Source organism: Lethenteron reissneri, chromosome 14, assembly GCF_015708825.2.
Source record: "Lethenteron reissneri isolate LAM-NWPU_2019-01 chromosome 14, ASM1570882v1, whole genome shotgun sequence".
Taxonomy (NCBI): domain Eukaryota; kingdom Metazoa; phylum Chordata; class Hyperoartia; order Petromyzontiformes; family Petromyzontidae; genus Lethenteron; species Lethenteron reissneri.
In genome coordinates, this window is record NC_083792.1 from 11,366,223 (window position 1) to 11,388,396 (window position 22,174).

The 22,174-nt window shown below is 41.2% G+C and overlaps 1 protein-coding gene across 4 annotated transcripts in view; it reads left to right on the plus strand.

Moving 5' to 3' along the window:
• The window catches only part of LOC133342392 (A-kinase anchor protein 6-like), a 33,433-nt gene extending 19,420 nt beyond the window's left edge, over positions 1-14,013 (plus strand). For 3 of the 4 annotated variants that reach the window (XM_061551534.1, XM_061551536.1, XM_061551535.1), the window contains exons 6-8: positions 882-978; positions 2,498-2,676; positions 13,816-14,013. In XM_061551534.1, coding sequence (XP_061407518.1) covers positions 882-978; positions 2,498-2,676; positions 13,816-13,959 — 420 coding nt within the window. In that variant the 3' untranslated portion in view covers positions 13,960-14,013. Of the gene's footprint in view, positions 1-881; positions 979-2,497; positions 2,677-9,344; positions 11,884-13,815 lie in introns of those variants that run through there. The other variant, XM_061551538.1, reaches the window with a different exon arrangement.
• The last annotated feature ends 8,161 nt before the right edge of the window (positions 14,014-22,174 follow it).

Below are 22,174 nucleotides of genomic sequence, written 5' to 3' on the forward strand. Positions count from 1 at the left end.
GTGAGAATTTTATTATTTTATTGTTTCCCTTCTACGTGACTTTACCGAAAGAACCAAGCTTAAAAACCAGTCTATAGTCTACATTATAGACTGCCAGTACGCTCACCGAGGTTAAGAACCAGGCCACAGTCTACATTATAGACTGCCAGTACACTAACCCAGCTTAATAGCATGGCTACAATCTACACTATAGACTGCCAGTACACTCACCAAACTTAATAACCAGGCTACAGTCTGCATTATAGACTGCAAGTACACTCACACCGATTAAGAACCAGGCTACAGTTTTCATTAATGTTTTTAGTTTTATTATTATTTTTATTTAATTTTGATCATTTTTATTTATATTCTCTTAATTTGTATTATTATCTTTATATCTACGTGATTTTACCGAAATAACCAAATAATATGCCTAAAGCACTATTTAATCCACATTTTTCCAATTTAGATTTTTTTAAACTTCAACTTAACAAGTTATGTTTCACGCATTATTTGATAAACCATTTGTAACTGACGACAGTCTAATCCAATGCTGGAGAACCTACAGCCCGTAGCCCAAATAAGGCCTGCAACTTATTTCCATATACTCCGCGTCGACATCAGGTTTACTACAACTTCTAAACAGCCTGCGAATTGTTGTTATCAGTCACTCTCAGCATCCGAGCCGCACTAATCGAGTAATAGAGGGGAATATGTTTGGCCTGGCAGCACTGTTTCTAATTTAGTGAGATACAGGTGAGCCCTTATTATTTTTCATGTTTTTATTGAATAAGACTAAGCTGTGTATTAATGTGTTGCCCACCAAATATATTTGGAGGCTTGTTCAGCCATGTGCTAATCTGTAATAACGCACACTCAAATCAGATGTTGTTCTCTTGCAGTGCTTCAAACTCAACGTGGACAGTCATTGTGCTTTGAAAGAGGAAGTGGTACAAGAAGGCAGGAGACTTTTGGAAATCCTTGTTTCTCAAAAATCTGGTGAGTGTCTTGTCCAATTGTAAATCATCATCGAACAGTCCGTTAACCGGTGCAACGCCGTTCATTTGCAGAATAAATGTTTGATCTTGGACTCGCACCAAATTAATATTGGTAATCTTGACGCTGAGATTTTTCAGCATCGGTTTATAATTATGGCTGGTGTGTTCAAAACAATAGCAAATAGGGTACCTAAATACAGTAATAAATAAAAATTCCAATAGCACAATGGTTACATATTTACAAAAAATATACTTTTGTCTTCAGTGTTGAAAAATCAGTGCTTGAGCAACCTGGATGCTTTGAGCGAAGAAACCGGTGCTGCATTGTTAATTTGTCTGCCTAATGACTTCCTTTCATGTTTCTGGCTTGCTCCTGATAAAGGCCCATCAGGCAACACGTTGGCAGACTTACGGGGCATTTTCTCATCATTGCTATAATTAGTTTTAACGCTGTGGCATATGCCATAAATATCTTATGATAAACAAAGACCTCACATAATTATCAGCAAACAACAACAAAGTTATCTGTGCACACTTGAAGTGTGTGACGCTCATTTTTAATCCTGCGATTCGGAGGTGGGATTGGTGAATCACACATCGCTCACTATGCATGTGACTCTCAACCTACGGGACTGAGGTGGCAAATAGCAGCACAGCAAGTAGGTTGCTGAACCATTGCTCAAACGTTTTGAGTGCTGTCTCGTCACACTTGCAAATAATCTTCTCCAGGCCCACCAGTTTGTCTCATCCATACTGTGTTTAAGCACAATACTGCAAGGTCAAGACACTTCTCTTTTTAAATCCTTTATATTAAGTTCGCTTGCTTGCTTGCTTGCGTGCTTGCTTGCTTGCTTACGACCGTGCAAATCTTTCGGTCGTTTTTTAACCCACTTTCCGTGATCCAATCGAGCTGACATTTTGCACACAGACTCGTTGTGCGAGACAATTAATGTTCGTGAAATTTTTTTTCCAAAATTTTACACTGTTTAGGGAAAACAAATTAAATATTTAATTACCAATTGCTTAATACTGGCAGACAATCATCTGACCCATAGGTGGCAGCCATCTCAAGCCAGAGGACGAGAGGACTCTAGCCGCCACGCATATAAAGGATTTACAGTGAAAAACTTTGTTTTTACGGGTTATACTTATTAATTCTTCCTTTGTACTGCTCGACTGTGGAATTCCCTCCGCTCTTCTTTTTTCCCCAGGTTATTATAACCCTGCTCAATTTGGAAAATGCGTTAACTCGAATCTATGACACCTTTGATATCGCTGTTTGTTGCCGGCCGCTTGGCATTTTGGGCTTTTGGGCCTGTGCTCGGCAACCGTGATAACAAAAAAAAACAGTTTCCTGCCACGAGCAAAAGACACCCATTGAGGACTTGGTCAAACATCCCAAAATGCAGGAGAGACCGTCCTTTACGGTGAGCCATGAGTCTCACTTGTGAGGCATTCCCGGATGATGGGAGAGAACGTCGTGAATAAGCTCGCGGCGGGCGGATGCGTGCGCGGCACAGGTCTGAGGGACACGCTCGATCGCATCGAGAGCCAGTGGCAGCAGCTGCAGCAGCAAATCTGCCGGCAGCACGGCTGGGTGCAGCGCGCCCTCGCAATCATCAAGAGTGACGTCCTCACAGGCGCCGAGGCGCTGTCGGAACGCGGGGGCCTCGAGATCGTCGCTGCCGGTGCTTCGCAGGTAACCGCCACGGGAGTGACCATCCCCCAACATCCCTATCACCCTCTACCCCCTCCCACCACCCTGCCCTGCTCTCCCAGCCTCCCAGTGGACCTACGGGATGTAGTAGCAGAAGCAGCAGCTGCACACGCGAGCTCATCTGCCCGAAAGGCGCGTCTTTCTCTTTTATTTTGACGGGCGCCATGCATCGCGAGCGCGAGCTGCGATTATTCCCTTTGTGTCGCATGCACGCACCTTGCCGCGTAGGACACTGCAAGAGCAATGAAAGGAATCAATCACGGCGTATCGGCGGACGTGGTGCCGTTGGAAAATTCTTTATTTATTTGCGCGCTCGTTTATTTTGTAATTGATGCAATTTTAAACGTTGTGACACTCCCCAAAGGCGAGTGGTTGCATTCACTTGGTGTGATTCTTTTTAAAAACTGTCCTAGCGTCCGCGTCGAGGCATGGAACTATGCAGGTTACCCGACTCTTAATGTCAACGCCCTTTACTGTCACGCGCTTCTCAGATCCCAGCAGTGTGCCGTTTTTCTGTGGTCAAAAACATGTTATGATAAGATAACAAAACGTGTACATTAGTCTACATCAAGTCTTTGGAATAAGTCCAGTATTCAGCACAAGGAATATGTTTGAAGATTAATATTGTGTGCCACTTCTGTTCTTGTAATCATTTTTAGCATTGTATGTTGTTAATAAAATAAAAAAATATGAAGGATTTAGCATAATAAATTGTTGGAAATGTGGGATATTTCTTTAATAGAACACATTTTGTTGGTGTCAAAAGCCGTAACCTAACATTGTTAGAAAAGATGCACAAGCATTAATGGCTGAGTTAATGTTATTAATATAAGTTATTGAACACAATTAAGTTCACCAAAAGATGTTTATCAATGACCTCTAGTAAGTCTGAACATTTGTTATCGTGTGCTCTTATGAGTTCAGTCCGTCGCAAATGCGCGGTGATCACTCAGAGGCTAGAGGATGGATCCTGAACATTATCTGGTGGCTGGCCCAAAAACGGTGCTGGCCATATCGCACAAGGTTTGCCCACGGGTACAGCTTGGAGACATGTTATGTTTACCAATCATTATCAGCCGTGGTCAATCCACTGCTGGATAAATGCCCTCGTCGTTGGCATTCACAATTGTCCTACAATTCCACATTCCATCGTGCCTATTGACGATGAGCTAGTATCATTGTTCCATGCTCCGAGTGGTTGAACTCATGGGCATTTGCACTCGTTTTTTTCTATTACCTCACATTTTCAATGGGCAAAGCAATGTGTCCTGCTCAAACCCGCTTACATTACTTAATAGTCAATATGATCTATTTGGTCACTGTGTTCTTATATGTATTAACTAGCTTTATACTGCCCGGCTTCGCCCAAGACTTGGATTCTTGTCTTGGATTAATACATGCGGCGGGTGGGGGGGGGGGATGCGTGACGTCAGCAGGCACACTGCGTGACGTCAGCAGGCACACTGCGTGACGCTGCCGCATGCGGGTGACATCACAGATGTGACGTCGCAGCTCACTTGTGTGAAAAATATATCCATTTTTGTGCCCTCCCCCCCCCCCCCCCAAAATACAAAGTCTATTTTTATACTTTTGCATTGTGTACAGTCTGGAAGCTACCCACATGCCAAATTTCAAGTTTGTTGCAAGTTGGGAAGTATGCTAAACATTTCGAACAGTCACACATTCACAAATTTCTCTTTTTTATATATATATAGATTTGTGTGATTCCCACTGCCGCTCTCCATGATTCTTTGAGCAGTTTTTCCCCATGTTCTTAGTTGGTCCATGTGTATGATCCACATGTCAAATCAAGCAATATACACTGATTGAAAATAGTATTTTTTTTAGCCATATTGATATGTTGATTTTCGTTATCATTATTTTTTCTAAAACACTCCATCCTGCGCTCGCTCACCTCTTTCATGATTTTCATCCTGGTCCGCTTAAATTCATAATTGCCCTCGGTGTACATACTCTTGTTACGTTTTCCTGTAATGTCCGTCCGGTGATTATTTTTGTCCAAAATACTTGTTGTACATGGCTTTTGTATTTCCTAATCTTCAGCCGTATTTTTCAGCCTCCTCTGTTCCACGTGAAACGATGAGTCACTCACTCCAATTCAAATGTACAAAGTCTCGAAATTACTCAGCTGTGCTTCAATCTTAATAGCAACAGTCATTGTGTAAATCTTTTCTAAAAATACCCAGCGCATTATATAAAGAGCTCGTTTCACTGTATAGTCTATGCATTTAAATGTTAGAGATTGTTATGTGTTTTGTGGCATTTGTTGGCCTGCACAAATACAATAAATAACACATATATGCTCTGGCTCAACAGGCAAACATAAACCGGTAGCTAGTGATGCAAGTTTCTACACTGCATCGCTGTTTGCACCATGTATCTTCATGTCCCATTAATCCTCACAACTGAAGGTGAATGTGCATATTGTGATCAGTCTTGTATGATATCCAGCTGCCTGTATCATACATTTCTGTAATTCAGTTTTATACCTTGAAATTTGATGATATTGGGGCTACTGAAGTTAACTATCTGATTCATGCCCAGATGCTTTTTTGTTACATATTTAAATTTAGCATATTGATACAGCTTAGTTGTATCTGCTGTGTTGAAATTTTCTCATAGGATAATAGACGGGGGAAAATGCAGATGTATAAATAATTTTTCATCTATATTTGAAGTGGACAAATAGATTTGAACAGATTTCATATTTCATGAATTTCTCAAATCAGCAAAAAAAAACACTCAGTATTTTTGGCAGATTTATCCTGAGTATGTGAATGTTCAAAAGTCGAAGTGAATTTCCTGCTCAAATGAGTATTGGAGCAGTGCTCTTTTCCTGTTCACGTCCCTGAGCCAGTTGTGAAAATTCAACAGTCATATGGTGGTGGCAAGTCTATCCGTAGGACTAACCCTGTTGACTTCCTCACAAAGTGGTACTCGTTCAAAACCAAATTGCACGGCAATCTTTTTGCCTACACGTGGGTGCAGTGACACATGCCGCGCACCACATTGAAAGCTCTTTATGCCGCTTGACCGATGCAGCAGAATTTTGCGTCAATGTTTTCGCCAAGTTCATGGCGAGAAATCTATTGCGATCGTGAATCCAGATGTGATTGCCGCGGAAGTCCTTTGCTCTCTGAAATCGGAGCAGGACCATGAATTGTTGAAGATGCAGTGGTTCACTGAATCCCTCTGGTCTCTTAAGTGCCAAGCTCCACCAGATGAAAATGGATTATGTGACTGTTGTAATGCACAAAGTAGGCGATTGTGGGAATTGTATAGAACTGAACAATTTACTACTCCAACTCATTTACTTGGAGAACTTTTATTTATTCTTTTTTTAAATATCTTGCTTGAAAGCTCTTGAACATTCAGAGCTTGCATTTGTGGGTCATCTTAATACAATTTAACTTTTTAGCTTTTTCTCCCAATTATATTCCAAGTGTGGTGTCGACATCCAGGACACGATGCTAGGACATTTCTGTGTGAAACTTTCATAGCGAGCAGTGCACCACGTGGCATAGGGGATGACCCTGGAAGGTGACATCACGTAATAACTTCAGAAGTCTCCTGAGCAATAATCTTCAACCGCACAGGAGGCGTACTTATTATATGGCTTGCAAACGGTGTTTGACTTGTGGCAAGCTGATTTTAATGTTCTCAGAGTTAGTCTGCCAAATTAAGTGAACCATTTTTTTTTTCTGATTGTATTGCAGTTGTCATAAGTATCCATTCGGAATGCTTGCAGAGCAGTGCATTAACCTGAGTTATGGAATTGTCCACAGAAGGAGTATTGTAGAACTAACACCTGTTTTGTTGCCAGAAAAAAGGGGAAAACCTATTCTCATATTTTGGTACTGGCAAAGGAGGTCCCAATGTAGTAGCTGCTCACCCCGAGCTTTCATTACTCTGATAGTGCTTGTCTTTGTGCTGTGTACGCCTCCTGGCGTCCTCTTGTCTAACACCGTTTTGAGACTAGGCTTAAAAGAAAGCTGCCTCTGGTGTGGACCAATCAGTTTCAAAGACAATGCATATATTATCAGACTATTTTTTTTTTCGTTCTGACCACAAATATTGTGGTTAATGCAGACATGATTCCTTGTTAAAGGTTAACACCTGTTTTGTTGCTACAAAAAAGGGGAAAACCTATTCTCATATTGTATAACTACTTCTGATATCTTATTTTCACACGAAAGGCAATGCACAGGGAAATGTCACATGGCAAGCAAACTGATATATATTTTAATAGTTATAATGTTTCCAATATTCATGAAAAACTAATTGTTGTGCGGTTATTGGTAAATCCTGAAACTATCAAGTCACTACACTTGAGAACTCCGTTTAAGCACAAAGGTGGGATCTGGATTTGAACGCAGGATCTCAAATGTTACAGGCGAATGAGTGACCTGGCCAACCTTTGATGAAAAACCATATTCGACATGTTTGTTTTATATGTGCATGCATTCATTGGGCACCAGGGTGAGACCATCAACTGGCTATATTTGAGAATGCGGTTCAACCGTGAGTGGCTTCCTGGATTTAAACAATGGATCTAACCAGTGCTGAATCACGGCTCTGCCAGGAGATTCGCTGCCTGAGCCACAGCCACTTCTATGTTTTTGAAGGTAGACTTTTGGTTACGTAAAATGGGGAATGTGATATTAAAATAATCAAATACTGCATATATATAATACAATTTGTATGTATAAGGTCTCTAAATATGAGTGGATTGCAAGACTAGTCATACTAATTGCTTAACTTAGGATATGCCAACTGATGCTTTTTTTCGTTCAGTGGCCAACTTTTCTTTACCCGGATAATATCGACAATATTACTTTTGGGGGAAAATCAGTGTGAAGTGTTCCATATTGGGTATCTGAAAACTAATCGCATATTCTGTCAAAACAGGTTAAATCAAGAAAAGTATAACTGCTGCTCACTGGCCCTTTGCCAAAGTGATGTTATCTGGCACGCAGTGCGATAGAAAAAAATGCACACACACACACTTGCAACTTCAGATTTGGAGAAAAACATCTAATCTGTCACAATTTAATCTCATGCCCGCGTCTTGGACGTTGATGTTTGAAAGGGTTAAATCTACCCTTGTGTTCCCACCTAATGCTAGTGTACTGTAACCTTGAAACCGGAAAATCGTTACAGGCTGTTTATTTTCAGGCTGCAGTGCATGCGGTTTATTAGTAGCCATTACCCAAGAGTGCCGTTCTGACCGTCAGCAAAACTAATTACTGTGGCAGATGTTAGCTTTTCATTACAGCATTAATTATTTTTAATCTCCAACAAGCTCAAAGTAGTGCTTTCTGTCATGTAGAATCCACGTTTTGGTTATTTGTACATAAAACGGCACATGTCACATTGATTTCAGCGTACGACTGGAAGCTTCCGATATGCAAAGCAATGCAATTGCTCATATGGCGAGCGGGTGTGCATATTCTCAAGATGCCGATAAAAGCTCAGCGCGAATACATTAAAGGCGGTGTCGTGGCATTCTATTATTTACAAGTAACAATACTTTCACCTGGCAAACAGTAACTTTAAGGCTTAAATTAAAAGAAAAAAAGTTGCAAGCAGATGCCAGCCAGGAAGCTAATGGCATGATTTATGTAATTATTTTGTCATTTAATATTGTACTTTCAGACGTACAGCACAATATTACCACATTTAAACACAAACTCCACATGCACAATGCTAATGTTGCCCCCTTTTCACGTCTTAGGACTGAACAGAGAATTGGAATTCGGGTTGAAAACCTAATCAGGCTGTAATATACCTGAGAAACATAAATCACACGTTACATTAGGATCTGAAAATGAAATTTGAGAGTTGTTTTTGAAATGTACATTATAAATCGATATTAATTCATACAAGGGTGGCTTTAGGTGATTGATTGATTGGACAAAGAGCTCATTGTGATTGGCTGATCAAGATAAATACTCAATGTAGACAAATAGCCATTACTAATCTGCGTTTCTTCAATTAACAGGAAATATTGTGAGACATGGAACTCTGAGCAGTGGTAACCGGACCCTGCGCCCAGTGATCAGCAGTGATAATAAAATAGAAAGGCAGACTTGCGATCCCACTTGGTTAATAAACTTGGAAAAATGCGTTCACCATCTCGTCAGTGTTTGTCCTTCTGATATAAAATGACTCCCGAGAAAAAGATATCAGAGAGTTTGCACATGTACCTCGGAGGCACAACTTATGCCATGTTTCTCTTTCATGCGGTGTGGAGTTATGTTTTCACGTCGAGGCTGGTGAGTGGTGAACCAGCGGTTATCGCTTTAGGGGTAGTCTAGTGAATATCTGAATCGCTGCCTGCAAACGATCGAAGGGGCAGTGCCATATTATATGGTTTGGAATTGCTGACCGCAGTTGCACGGTGTGGGATATTCTTACATTTCCTTTGGTACAGGAGATCGTCGGATCTGCCGTGAAATGTTCTGATGTGATTCAATACTGGCAGAAAACGTGATAAAAACATAATCCCCATGTTATACCAGCGTAACAATAGAGATAACACAAAACATCTACGAAAGTGTTCATGTTGCATTCATTGACAAACATGATCATTAACAAAGTCGTGTCTCTCTCCCGCCTGCTGTCACCAGGTTAGATTTCTAAGCGAATGACGCCATTCTTTGACCAGAAGAAACTAATTATTGATCAAGACGCTGATACCAACGCATGCCCTGTTTACAACACATGGCAAGAAAAAAAAGCAATTATTTCCCAGTAGAGATGAAACACGTAGAGAGATGATTTCATCAGATTATGAAAAAAGCCTGCTTTCATGGATATAAACATTAAAGAGCTGCTTCTGTACCTAGCGTAAGTTAAATCATTTGATACATTGCCGGATCGCCACTTTGATGTAAGACAGAGTTCATTTAAAGGTATTGCATATTAAACTGGAAAACTGCATGATCGTTTGAAGTGCTCTGTAATTAATGTTTGCCATTGATGTTAGAGTTCTGTTGATTTATCCACTGGAGCCTGGAAGATTGTCCCTACATGATACTGGCTGTAAACAATTTAATTTGCGCCACCTTAATTACAGTTTATATTAAAGTTAATTGCATAAATTAATTGAACCGCAAGTAAATGCTTGCTTTGAGCAGTGATCTTGACTTGATTACATTTTAATTATCCAGATTTTACAGCACTACACTTGCTGAAAAAAATATCCTCTTGTCATCCTACATGCGTTTTTTTTAAAATACTAAATGCAAGTTTTTTTTAAAGCTGGAACTTTTATATTCGCAGTGATACAAAGATGTAAAAATAAAGTTCCGGTTTAAAAAAAAAATCCATTGAAACTTTTTCTCACGCGCAGACATATCGCTGTTGACATTGCGGAAAAAGCAAAACTTTTATTTTTATGGCGGAGCAGACCTCTACCGGCGACGCCTAAATCGCCCTCAAAATCCATTACACTCACAGTAGTCCGTGCAAGACAAATGCGTCACAGTGCACTGGGTTTCATTCCGGCTCCACATGAGTGGGAGAGTTCCCACTGTCAAGCAGTGAACAGACAGCCAACTGCGCAGACAACACCCCGAAGTTGTGTGGCTACAACGCACAACAGAAAGTGAGCATTTGGGGGGTAATCTTGGCTTTTTGATTTGTATCTGTATATTATATTGTTGTTCGATGGTTGTGGTTAGTCCCCCATATTTCGCAAGAACATAAAAAAATACGTGCGGAGCATTTAAATGCAGCAATTGTGCAAATGAATTGGCAAACGTTATTATGTATGGATGAAGGAAGCTATTTGCACGAAAAAAGTGAATGCAATGTTTGTGCCTGTATGAAATTGTTGTTAAGTGTGGCTATACATTCCCCCCCGACAGATGAAGGTGATTTTTTAAGAAGCATCATCGGATGCTATGTTTCCATTGCGGCATTGAATGAGATGTTGTGTGCATTAAATATCCTGAAAAAGTTCTTAGACGTAAAGTAATGGGTCACACAGGCACTTATTATGCACAAGAGACTTGTTTCTAATTGGTTTGCATTTGGTTGTCGGTCAACTTTAGAAAAAATATTTCAGAGATTCACACAACAGCAAAATTGACGTGCATTACTCCTGTTTACATTGTGCCTGCTGCACGCTTTTATTTTAACTGGATGAATGATGCGTCAAACAATTGCAATGGAAACATCGCCCGATACCACGTTAGGTTGTGTTTTGTTGTTGTTGTTGTAAAATTCAACTTGTGTACATAGAGATTAAACATTTGTACGTATATTTACAAATGTGCGGCACGCAAACAAATTACTATTTTCAGAAAGATAAAATCAAATAACGTGTTAAATACTTATGAACTAAGTTATGAATACAACAAATAGTATTACATCTTCAGGAATATTTTAACAAGCTTGCATACAGATTAAACATGTTTGCTTAATTATTTAATTCAGATAAAATATATTGGGTAAAATTTGATGAAGATAAGGGTTATAGACCAAGAAGAATTTCGGGGTTGGTTTGTATTTTAAATGATTAGATTTTTCTTTTTTAGTACAGACTTTATCCAGAGTAATTGCACACGCCAATATTATATATAATGAATGTTACTAATTTAACATTGATATGTTCTGCAAATTGTGTGCACGCTCTGCGTTATGTGCACAAATGTTCACATCAGACATTGTGTTTATAGCATCCGATATATTTGAGTATTTTTAAGAATCTTTAAAGTTTGGCTGATATATCTTTCACTGATGGGAATTTTTTTCTCTTCACATACCATCATATCTTTCGGTATACACCATGTTAAACTGCAAATATTGTGTAAAACCAATGTTTTTATTGCCATTATTAAAGTACCTTGCATAGGTCAATCTGAAGTGAAGGTCAAATGCTTACATGAAGGATGGAGCAAAATCAATGTGCTTCTTTAGCCTACCAACTTTGTTAGTATGCAGGTCACTTCTGCATTGCCTTCAAGCATGTTTGCACAAAAAGCTACACATAAAGGGCAAGCAACCAGCATTTGAATGCATTAACCGAACGTTTGCTCTAATTAAATGCATTCGGGTAGCAAACAGATATCAATAATTCAATGCGCGTGACCTAATCATTGCAAAATTATTTATTTGTTTCCCAAGCCAAGCTTCGTAATATAAAAAAGGTTTTGGGGGGGGGGGGGGGGAAACCAGTACAATGATTAATTCGTCATTGAGTGCAGTCCTCGGCTATGAATAGCATATTAATATTCCGTGCTGTTAGTCTAGACTTGATTCCCACCGTGTTCATTGCTTGTATTAGCTACAGCTGCGTAGTATAAAGCAGACGAGTAGCCGATCACTTTTCTGCACAATTGGACATTGAAAAGGTATGCTCAAAGTAGTATTTCACTTTTATGGCGTGTCCTCTGAACACGCATACAGTTTTCATTATAAATATGATATGCCACGGTGTATTTCAATCGATTAACTTTAGTGCTTTTCTGATAGTGAACAAGGTATTTACTCTGGAAAGAGATGGACAACAGATGTAGGCAGCTGTTGCTGGTGTTTATTCAAGCACTACTAATTTGCCAGCAGCAGAGGGCACAGCAAGAACAGGTTGGGATATGCAAAGAAAGAAGGGCCCACATTAAAATTCTGGGGAAAAGGAATTATTGATTGGCTGAAACCAATTAACAGCTGTGTAAGGGCTTACTTTTCAAGGTTAATTCAGATGTTTAGACCATCAATTAATGCAAAGCAAGTGGAATCGATATGTTTAGGGCACAACTATTGTTTCAGCCGGAGTCGTGGATGAATTGATCGACTTTTCTTTCTTTGAAAGGCACTGATACAATATAGCGTATTGCATCAATAGAGAAGATCACCGGGTGATTGCCAGAAAGCGAGCGAGCAGTTCTGACAGCCTAATTAGAAGCGCACACAAATGGTCTTAATTCACTTTTTGGTTTACCGCTTCAATTGTGTGCCTCCACCGAGGAGACATTCCCGCTTTATAATTCAGCAGCCTGTGCCTTAAGAGAAACGGACAAAAGACATTGGTCTTTTCACCTAAAAAAAAGCTTGGAGCTGGTAAATCAAAACGTTAAAATAATGAGCGGGGACGGGTGCTTGTGTCTGTGTGTGGTGTACCAAGGTGTCTTTACTCACCACGTGGTTCTTAAGAATGCAGTGGAATGCAGAAACCTCAGATGAATTGTATCAAATTTTTTGCCTTCAAATAAAATGCCATCTAATAAAAGCTTTTCCCATCATTCCCTTTCAAGAATAAAAATGGTAGTCACATCGGTGTAATGGAGTGTCATTTGAGACCAAGCACATTTTTGTACTTTTGTGTGAAACTATCTTATTTTATATTAATTAAAGGGCCTGTTGGTGTATTGTATATTATCCTTGAAGAAATTGTATTAACTTGCTTTTGCTGTAATTTGTGTTTAAAATGTTTTTGCCGAAAAACTACCTATTGGAATTGTAAAAACGGAAACATGTCAAAATAACAACTTCTGTGTGTAATTGTTTTTAATACCATTAAATATTGAAACCTATTAACATTTCGTCGTGTTTTATTTTATAGCTACATTACAGCAATGGACACTTAAAGCTTGATAGCCTGATCACTTAATATATATTTCTCGGGATTTGGAAGAAGGGGGAGGGGGGATTAATTTCACGTGTTATCCATACATTGTCACAGATTTAAACAGTAAAAACCCTGGGCGACATGCAAGGAGCATACACCTTCACGCGAATTCGGGTCATCCTCGCAGCGGCTTTTGGCTAGCCACTGAACAAAGGCGGTCACTGCATTGCGCCCTTTCGGATACGCTTCTGCGGCCGTCTGGAACGTTCTTCTGATATTAGGAATCCACTGGAGCTATGCGCTTTCAAATAATGGAGATTGAACACTCATTTCTTTAGACTTTTTTGTGTCTTTTAGATTTCCTTCCCCGACACCTCAAATGAACACAGTTGACTAAGTACGGTGCGAAAAGTTCTACATACATACACTGCACAGAATGCATGTTTTAAATCCTATTGTCATATTTGCAGCATCTTTGCACATGGCCAGTGATGTTCCTACGAAATGTATTGCCCCTCTCTGTTCAGAGCTCGCGTGGTAAGGGAGGAACTCACCTCAGAAATGAGTCGGTCCGTGTGTGTGCAAGCAGCCGGGATGATGCCACAATCCCCGGCAAGAACAGGTACATTCATGTTTGTATGTATGTTGAACTTCTTTCACACTGTACGTAGCCAACCGTGACAATTGATGGTGTGGGGGAAGGACAATAAGAAACACTAAAAGGAACGAAGGGAAAAGCAAGCTGAGTGTTGTACCGTTTGGTACTCAAGTTGTGGCAGCTTGCAAACATCGGTTTTGCTGCGCGAGAGTTAGGTTCGGCATTGTTAATAATATAAAACTTGTTTCGGCAGGATATTTAATATCACTGGCTAACAAATTATATCTGGATTTTTTTTTTGCATACGGCATGAAAGGTTAACTTTTATTTAATTAGCTGTTCACGTTCCTTGCGTGCATTTCTGTTGTGACGGGACGGCGAACTGCGAGTACGGCACTGAGTGAGTGGTGAGGGGTGGGGAGAGGGAAGTTGTCCACGTAAAACCCTGCAAGGGAAATAAAAAATATCCACGTTTCTACTTAATGAAGAGTAATTTGATATGTCAGGTGTCCTTGGGGAAATCTTTATTATGCGGTTAGACAGGCGTAGATTAAAGAATCGAGCCAGAAACGGTGACGGGTCTGTCAGACCGCTCGTCCACAAAGATTGTCTCTGCATGAGTTCTTGCAACTTTTCTACAAATAGTAAACACCCCAAGACAATCTGAAATCTGCATCATAAACAAATTCTAAGTCATCCTCTGTATATGTGCATCATAAACAAATTAGATGCCATCCTCTGTGGTTGTCAGCTGAGTTTTTTTTCTCATTCTGCTGAGAGCAATATCGTGTTTACAAAGTCTTGAGGTTTGGGTCGCCATTACAGCAATGTTGTACACAATTCAAAATAAATTGATTTACACAATTTCGGTGGAGTCAAATTGAACGAATTAAAAAAAAGTGTATAGCCCCGTGTACATCCACTGCTGGATGAAGATCTCCCTCTGTGCTGGTCATCAGAGAAGCAGTGACACCGTGGTTTAGCGTACAGCACAGCGAACCTAGCAGCCTAAGTTTGATTCCGAGCCATGGCTAACATCTGGTGAGTGATATCAGAATCACCTGAAGACGGGCGCTTGTGTTGCGTTCAAAACGTCGTGATTTATTTTATTTTATTTCTACCTACGTGACTTTACCGAAAGAACCAAAGCGTATGGATTCCTGCAGTCACGAAAGCTTCAAATCAAGATTGTACTGACCAGCATGATAAAAAATGGTCAAATAACCCCATGACTGACACAGGATGGGGAGGCCTTCATCCAGCAGTGGATCGTGAAAGGGCTGTAAATCAATCTTACACAATATATCACAAGCATTGTATATACGTAAATAATCTAACATGTTGCACATCAAAGTGTTTATGCCTCCACAGATTCCCATATACGTTTTATGTTTCTGCTATATTTGAGGGCAGCTTCTTTCTAAGGATGAAATGTATTGACTTCTCTGCAGAAATAGAAGTTACGTTATAATTGATGTGTACTTGGTATGGATTCAAAGGCGGCTTAGATCTGCTCTTTGACAAAAAAAAAATCTGCATTCTAAATTTACTTGTCATCTCAGCAAGAACATGTAACCTCCATGAATAATTTAATTATGAATCAATTAAAAAAATCATTGCAGTCTCTTGGCTTGCTTTTGCACACTTTGCGTGCTTGCCTCTCGCTGTTGTTTGTTGACGCAGTGAGAGGCTGCGTTTGTTCGACGCGCGCGCGCGCGTGCCACGTGCCCGCGTGTTGCGCTCTCGCCTCGTCCCTTGCGTCCAGACCGACACGTCCCAGCCGAGATTACGGGGGGAGCGCCGATTGGTGGGGCTGTGAGACCGGAGCTTGCCGCTATGTAGCCCGCCCCTGCTTGAACACCTTTGTCATGTGAGCGCTTCGGGAAACAGCGCACGCTTTTTTTTTGGGAGGTGGGTGGGAGTGTTGGTGGTAGTGGTGGTGGTGGACGGAGTTTTACTTTAATATATGTTTTGCCTTTGGTCGGTGCTGTTGAGTCACGTCCTTCCAATATGCATTAGGCCACTGGGCAGAGGGCACAATCACCTACTGCTGGAGTCTCCCGCCGTACATTTGTTACATTATACAATTGTCAGATCTAAAGTGTGATAGCATTGCCCCCCAAAAAAAGTTTAAAGGCAATTTACATGATAAATGGTTAAATAAAAAAAACCCGTATCAGGCGTACATTTCGAAAAAAACATTTTTTAAACACGCCGTCAGAATCGTCGATGTGTACAAACAGTGTTCAGTACATCGCGAGGCACATCTATTCCTGCTAACCTTTACGAATGCAAAACATTCACAGTTAAGCCTTAGATCAGTGATCTTTATGAGCAGGGTTTGCAATTAGCAAACATGGCTTCACTCCCCAAGGCCTAATTGGTACATCCAGTGTGAAGCAAAATGGTAATAAAGCGACGTATGCGGGCATGCCTGGCGATGTATGTTTTGCTAAAGAGAGGTTAAAATCATGTTATCTGCATCTTAGAACACCGCCGAGGATTTACTCGGGCGCACCCTTGCTTATCCTGGTATCGCCCGTCAAATTCAATTTTTCGGCTCTAGCCCGCTTTATGTTTTGCACTGAATCAAAGATACGGCTTCATTAGGAAATGGGAATGGCGAGGCGTGGGATTAATTATGAATGGCAGAGGAGGATCGAGGGGAGACCGCAGTGGGTTTCTCGCAGCAGTCACCTTGGCTGGGTCTTCACCGTGGCATCGTCCCCACTCCCGCTCGCTCCCCACACTTGCACTCTCTCTTTCTTTTGATGAGATCTGCCGTAAAACGGACCATGAGTGATGGCTTATGGCACCCACCGTGGTTGCGATCTATAAAATCTGTCTTCTGACTTTTATAATCCGGTCTAAGTGGGTCAGGGTGAGCGAAGAAACGGTCCCCCACTAAAAATCAGTTTCAAGCGAGAGGGATTTCTCAAATCTGCACGTCCTCGCCTCGCGATGGGTACTAGACCCCCACGTGTCGCACATAAATGGACCGGATTCGGACGCATGGTCTGAAAAAGTCTGACCACCACGAGACTACTACGACTGATACGCGCGCGGGGTGAAACGCGACTTTTATTTTACGTGGTCATAACCGGCGGCGGCCGCGTGTTTTTGTTGAAGCAGGTTAAATGAGGGGGAAAAAAGTCGACATAACCAAGTTATTTACAACCAGGTCTCTATATCTGTAAAATGTCCACTGCAGCTGTAAAAAAAAAAACATTGCCAATGGTAAATTTTGTTCACTTCTAAAACAACCACTGGTGTGTGTATATATCTGTAAGAGCATATGCTGTACATATTATAAACATGTTTTACTAGGACTATCTGTAAACTCTTATGAGATGAAATCATTCGTTTTCTTAATATTTTTTGTGATGTGATATACGCGTGTGTGTACATAAATAGGCGTTTCGTGCACAGCGCTGGTGCGTTGAATCGCGTTTAATATTGCATTTCCATCATTGTTACAAACTAACAAGCCATCTGGGCATGTCGGCCGTGTTCCATTAACCACTTTAATATTAACCGTTTGTTATGTATATGCTTTTCCATCACATCATTTATGAACTATTGTGTTTCAATAACAAGGCATTTTTGTTTTAATTAGGTTAGACCTTTGGCAAGCCAGCACAGTTAATAATAGACTGGTACATTTGTTAGCATTTTTCTAATCCCAAAGTGCTTTATTATTCCAGCCTTTGCATAAGTCAGTGGTTTTTTAAAGTAAATAAATAGCTTTAAGCGTATTTTTTCCGTAACAAGAACAGCACCAGCTGGGAGTTTGTCTACTGTTTATTGCCTTTTTATTGGGGAAATAGTAATTTGCGTCTGTGTTTGAGAAATCTTCCTCTGTAATAGACGAGGATGAAGTAAGGATTAGATGAGGATATGTAAATACCAAATGCTCTTTTCACGCAATGTGCAGGCTGAGCTTGAGGACGAGATGTTTAAAAAAAGATATCTCATATAAGTTTAATCTCAACAATTTGCATTCTAAAGCCATCCGTGTTATCACACGCAAGGTCAGTTTACAACTCAAACGCAGACTGGATTAATATAGTTTAAAAATCACAGTCCCCTTTTAGTATTAGTTTCGAATGTTATAATCATGTGTGCAGCTGGCCAGAGCTTACGATTATTATTAATACGTCGGGGGTCATAAAATCTGTGAAGAGCGTCCCCCCCGCCCGCCCCCATGCAACGCTGCATTTTTTCAGCACGCAACAAACTGACTTATTCGAGCGGTTCTGCAAAAAAAAAAGTAGCAATTATGAATGGATAAACGAAATGTTTTTGGTTACGGCCTCGAAAGAGAATGGCAGGACACACATTGCGTGACAGCATGCCGCGTCTTCGTGCTGCGTTATCAGAAGCCAAAAGCTCGCGTAATTTTCTATTCTGCGTACAGGCACCCCGTGGGTAGCCTGTGAATCGACGGCAAACACTGCGCCCATTGTCTTGTCGGTCATTCGAGCCAGCCTGCTTTGAGGTCCAACGGGTCTGTGCTGTGCCAGCGTGCCTGCCCAGATCAGCAGGTTAAAATGTGTCTCACGCTTCAAAAATGAAACCAATGAATAAAAAAAATGTGAACGACTTACGAAAATAAGAGGCATTGGTTGGGGAACGGTGGCGAATTTTAGGTCGGTGAGCGACCCCGAGTTGCAAATTAAATTAAAGAAAAAAATATTTGGTTACCCTGTTAGTCTTAATTCTAGATTTGAAGTTTTCGTGACTGCAAAGATTCATACTCTTTGTTTTTTTTTCGGTAAAGTCACGTGTTAGTCTTGTGAACTATTCGTGAACTATTTATTTGTTTTTTGAACAAGTTGACTGTGATAGCTGCGGATATTATGAAACGGATGGATATTGTTTTATTACGGTGTTTATAAAAGAGCGTTTATGCTTGGAACATGTTTCATTCCTTCTTTTTTAAATATTGAATCAGAAAAGGTTATCAAAACTCACATTCAAATAAATCAATCAATCCGCCACTTTTGCACTGAATAAAGAATACATTTATCAGTTTTTCTCACAGCCTCTGGCTTCTAACTTGCATTTTATTTCATAACATAGACTAATTAATTGTAAATTATACGTTTACCATTACCTCATGGTCCACGTGAGGATTGTGTATTAAATTATGCACAGTTGAATTTCACGTAAAAAAAATTTTATCCCGACACATAACCCAGTCAGGGTCATAAACGCTGTATACACACCGATGTAGGTAAGAGGCTCCATGATAATTCTCCTGTACATAATTGTGAATATTGAAAGGGAGAAATAAAACCCTTGCATTGCTAATTTTTAAATTAAAAATTCAGTTTACAATATAATATTATTGTGTTTATTTCAGTGACTGAATATCTACAGTATTGTCCGTTTACACACTGCCATAGTGTACTGGACTCTGGAATCAGCTATGATCTATCACCTGTTAGATGATTGCCTCACTTGGCCTTTGCCAGCTCTTATAACCAGCTCTGATTGCCTTGTGATGCAACAATCATTTTAAGTTCAAGCTTGTTCAATTGCGGTGGGTTTCCTCTTGAGCGTGTTTGCTCCTTGAACTTCCACTCTTTCGTTGACCTCAACCGTGTCCATCATCCCATTTAGCACAGCGTCCTTTACATTTAACGTATCTAGGTATGTTGAATTTCTTTCGCACTGCAACGTAGCCAACCGTGCTAATCGGAGGTGCGAAAATAAAAAGCATGAATGTTATCTCAATAAGGAACAAAATCATACACTGTAACATGCTTTACATATCGTGGAGTTGTGACATCTGTAGCTTTGCTGCCAGTCACATCACACCCTCGTGCGTTTGAAAGTTCCACCGGTGGAGCGCGCGTCACGAACGTCTGAAGTCACCAGGTCGGTGCGGATTTTGTCACGTGAGCGAAGCAGCGTGTGACGCGTGGTGTTCATGACGGGGAGTCTGTCGCACCGGTGCGAGCGTGGTGTGAATTCTCCGAATCCTCCCACCGCGTGAACATTTGTTTTACAGTTGTGAGGATTCCGCTGAGCGATATCTTTATTTTTTTTGTACAATTATTGCACGTGAGATCAATGTAATGAAACTACATCAGAACGATTCATCTGTCGTTTATAAATATAGTTCCGAACAAAAAAGTGTGCTCGCTTTTTTGTTTCCTTTCCTGAACAATCAACGAGCACTTGGCGCTTTACAGGAAATAATGTATGTCTTTTGTTTGGAAAGAAATGTAGACCGCAACTTCAAGTATTGGATTTGGGTTAAAACATAATTTGGCCCATGCTGTTTTCGGCAGTGCTGCAGGGATATTAAAGATCAGTGTTCTTGTAGTTGCGTTGGCAGTACGTACTTCTCTTATACCCCTGGTATTATTTAGGGGCAAAAAAAAATCGATGTCCTGTTTCGACTCAAATATTGCAGCACAACATCACAGGCGTGCGACTGCCTTGATGCATAATTTAGGGGCCCATTGCGGCAGCCTCTGCGTGTGTGTGGTGTGTGTGAAGATCTCTATCAAAGACACATTTTGGGACCTATTATTCCTCTGCTTCTATAGAACCGGGAGGCCAAGAATGGAAGCAAGGGGGGGGGGGGTGGTGGGTGTGGGAGGTTTGGTGTGGTGGCCAGTGTAGTTGGGTTGGTGATTTGGAGAGACGGGGGGGGGGAGGGGGTGTTGGGCGGTGGGTGAAAATTCTGTTATTGTTAATTGTGCGGAAAAACAGTGCTGACAGGCGCTGTCAGGTGGGGTAGCTGCTGGCTAAACGGTTGGCTGAGCCCAAGCCCCGGTCGCCCCGCCGAGCCGAGAGCATTGCCAGCCAGCACCGCGTCGAGGGCGCACGGGGCTGGCCCGCGCGCCTCTCCCGTTGGCCTCTCTCAGGGGCCGCTGGGACGGGATTGGAGTGGCCGCGCACCGCAATTTGTAGGGAGGGGAAAAGGGTCGTGGGATGTTCCTCGTCTGGCGGAGTGTTTCCATGGCTACAGCAATCGTACCGCCTGATGGATTGTCTGGAGCGCGCTGCTTAATGTACTGTTTTCATTGTGGGCCGCTGTCGCTACACGTTAACGGGCGCCCGGTGCTGCTGTAAAAGCGGGGTAAATCAGCGGCTGGCATTACAGCCGGGCCCGCGGATCGATACGTGGAGATGGACCCTGCAAGGGGAAGGGTTGTGCGGTTTAAGTCAGTGGCAAGCAGGGAACCGCCTGCGTTTTCTGCCCGCTGAAGAATGACTGATGTGCTTTGGGGGGGCCTTTCTGGGGTGCTGCCAAAAAATACATCCATTGAGATTAAGTGATTTTTATACTGTAGTTTTTGCAGCGGGACCTGTTTGAAATTTGTTGTTTTTTTATTGACGGGATGATTTTATTTATAATTTATAATCATGGTCATTTGTTATTTTATTTATCCTATTTCCAATACCAGTTTTTTTTTATTCGTTACTAAATGGCTATGCGTTGTGCGTACATTGCTTTGGAAACATTATTTTAATTGGCAGTACCAGATTTCCATTTCACTGTGAGTCATTGTTATTGTATGTGCTCTCTTATGTGTGTGTGCGTGTCAGTGGGGTATTAATGATCTATTTTTACACTGAAATAATTGCACTGGATGAAATTATCGCAACTTCTCTAAGGCATTTTTTTCAAGATTAAAAATCCAAGATGCATGGATTTTTGTCTAAGTTGTCAAAAGAAATCAGCTTTGTTGAACGCTGCTTAATTTATTCAGCCACTGGGGCTCGGCTAAGCTCCCCTGTTCTTTGCTTGTGTGTTTCCTCGCCTTGCCCAATGAGCCACTGAAAAGATGATTGCATGCTGCATTTTCTCAGGCCCCCACTCTCCCCCCAGCCGCTTGGGTACTATTGATTCAACTTGGGCACCATTGTGTGGTGGAATCTCCTAGCAGCCAATTTCCAGCAAGAGGAGATTACATCAGAGGGGCCCCAGTTTCATCTCCTTTGCATGCGCTTCCTATGGCCGTGTCAAGGTTAGACCCGCTCCAATCCTTCACTTAGATCGCTTTCACAGTAATGGCTGCAAAGATGTACAGCCCTTTTGCTGAACATGGCCTACACCGCGAATACCTGCCTTAACAGAGGCGGGCAACAGCTGATATTCACAACTCGCGCAGGTTCGCTTGATATTTTATTTCAATGACTTTCGAATTACAAAATCCATACCAGTTGAAGTTATAAATTTGTATTTAATGTGGCCTTGCGTGTACCTGTCTGTGCGAGCAGTAGATGTTTGTGCTGTTTCGTCCATGTTTGCCGATACACTGGCATGT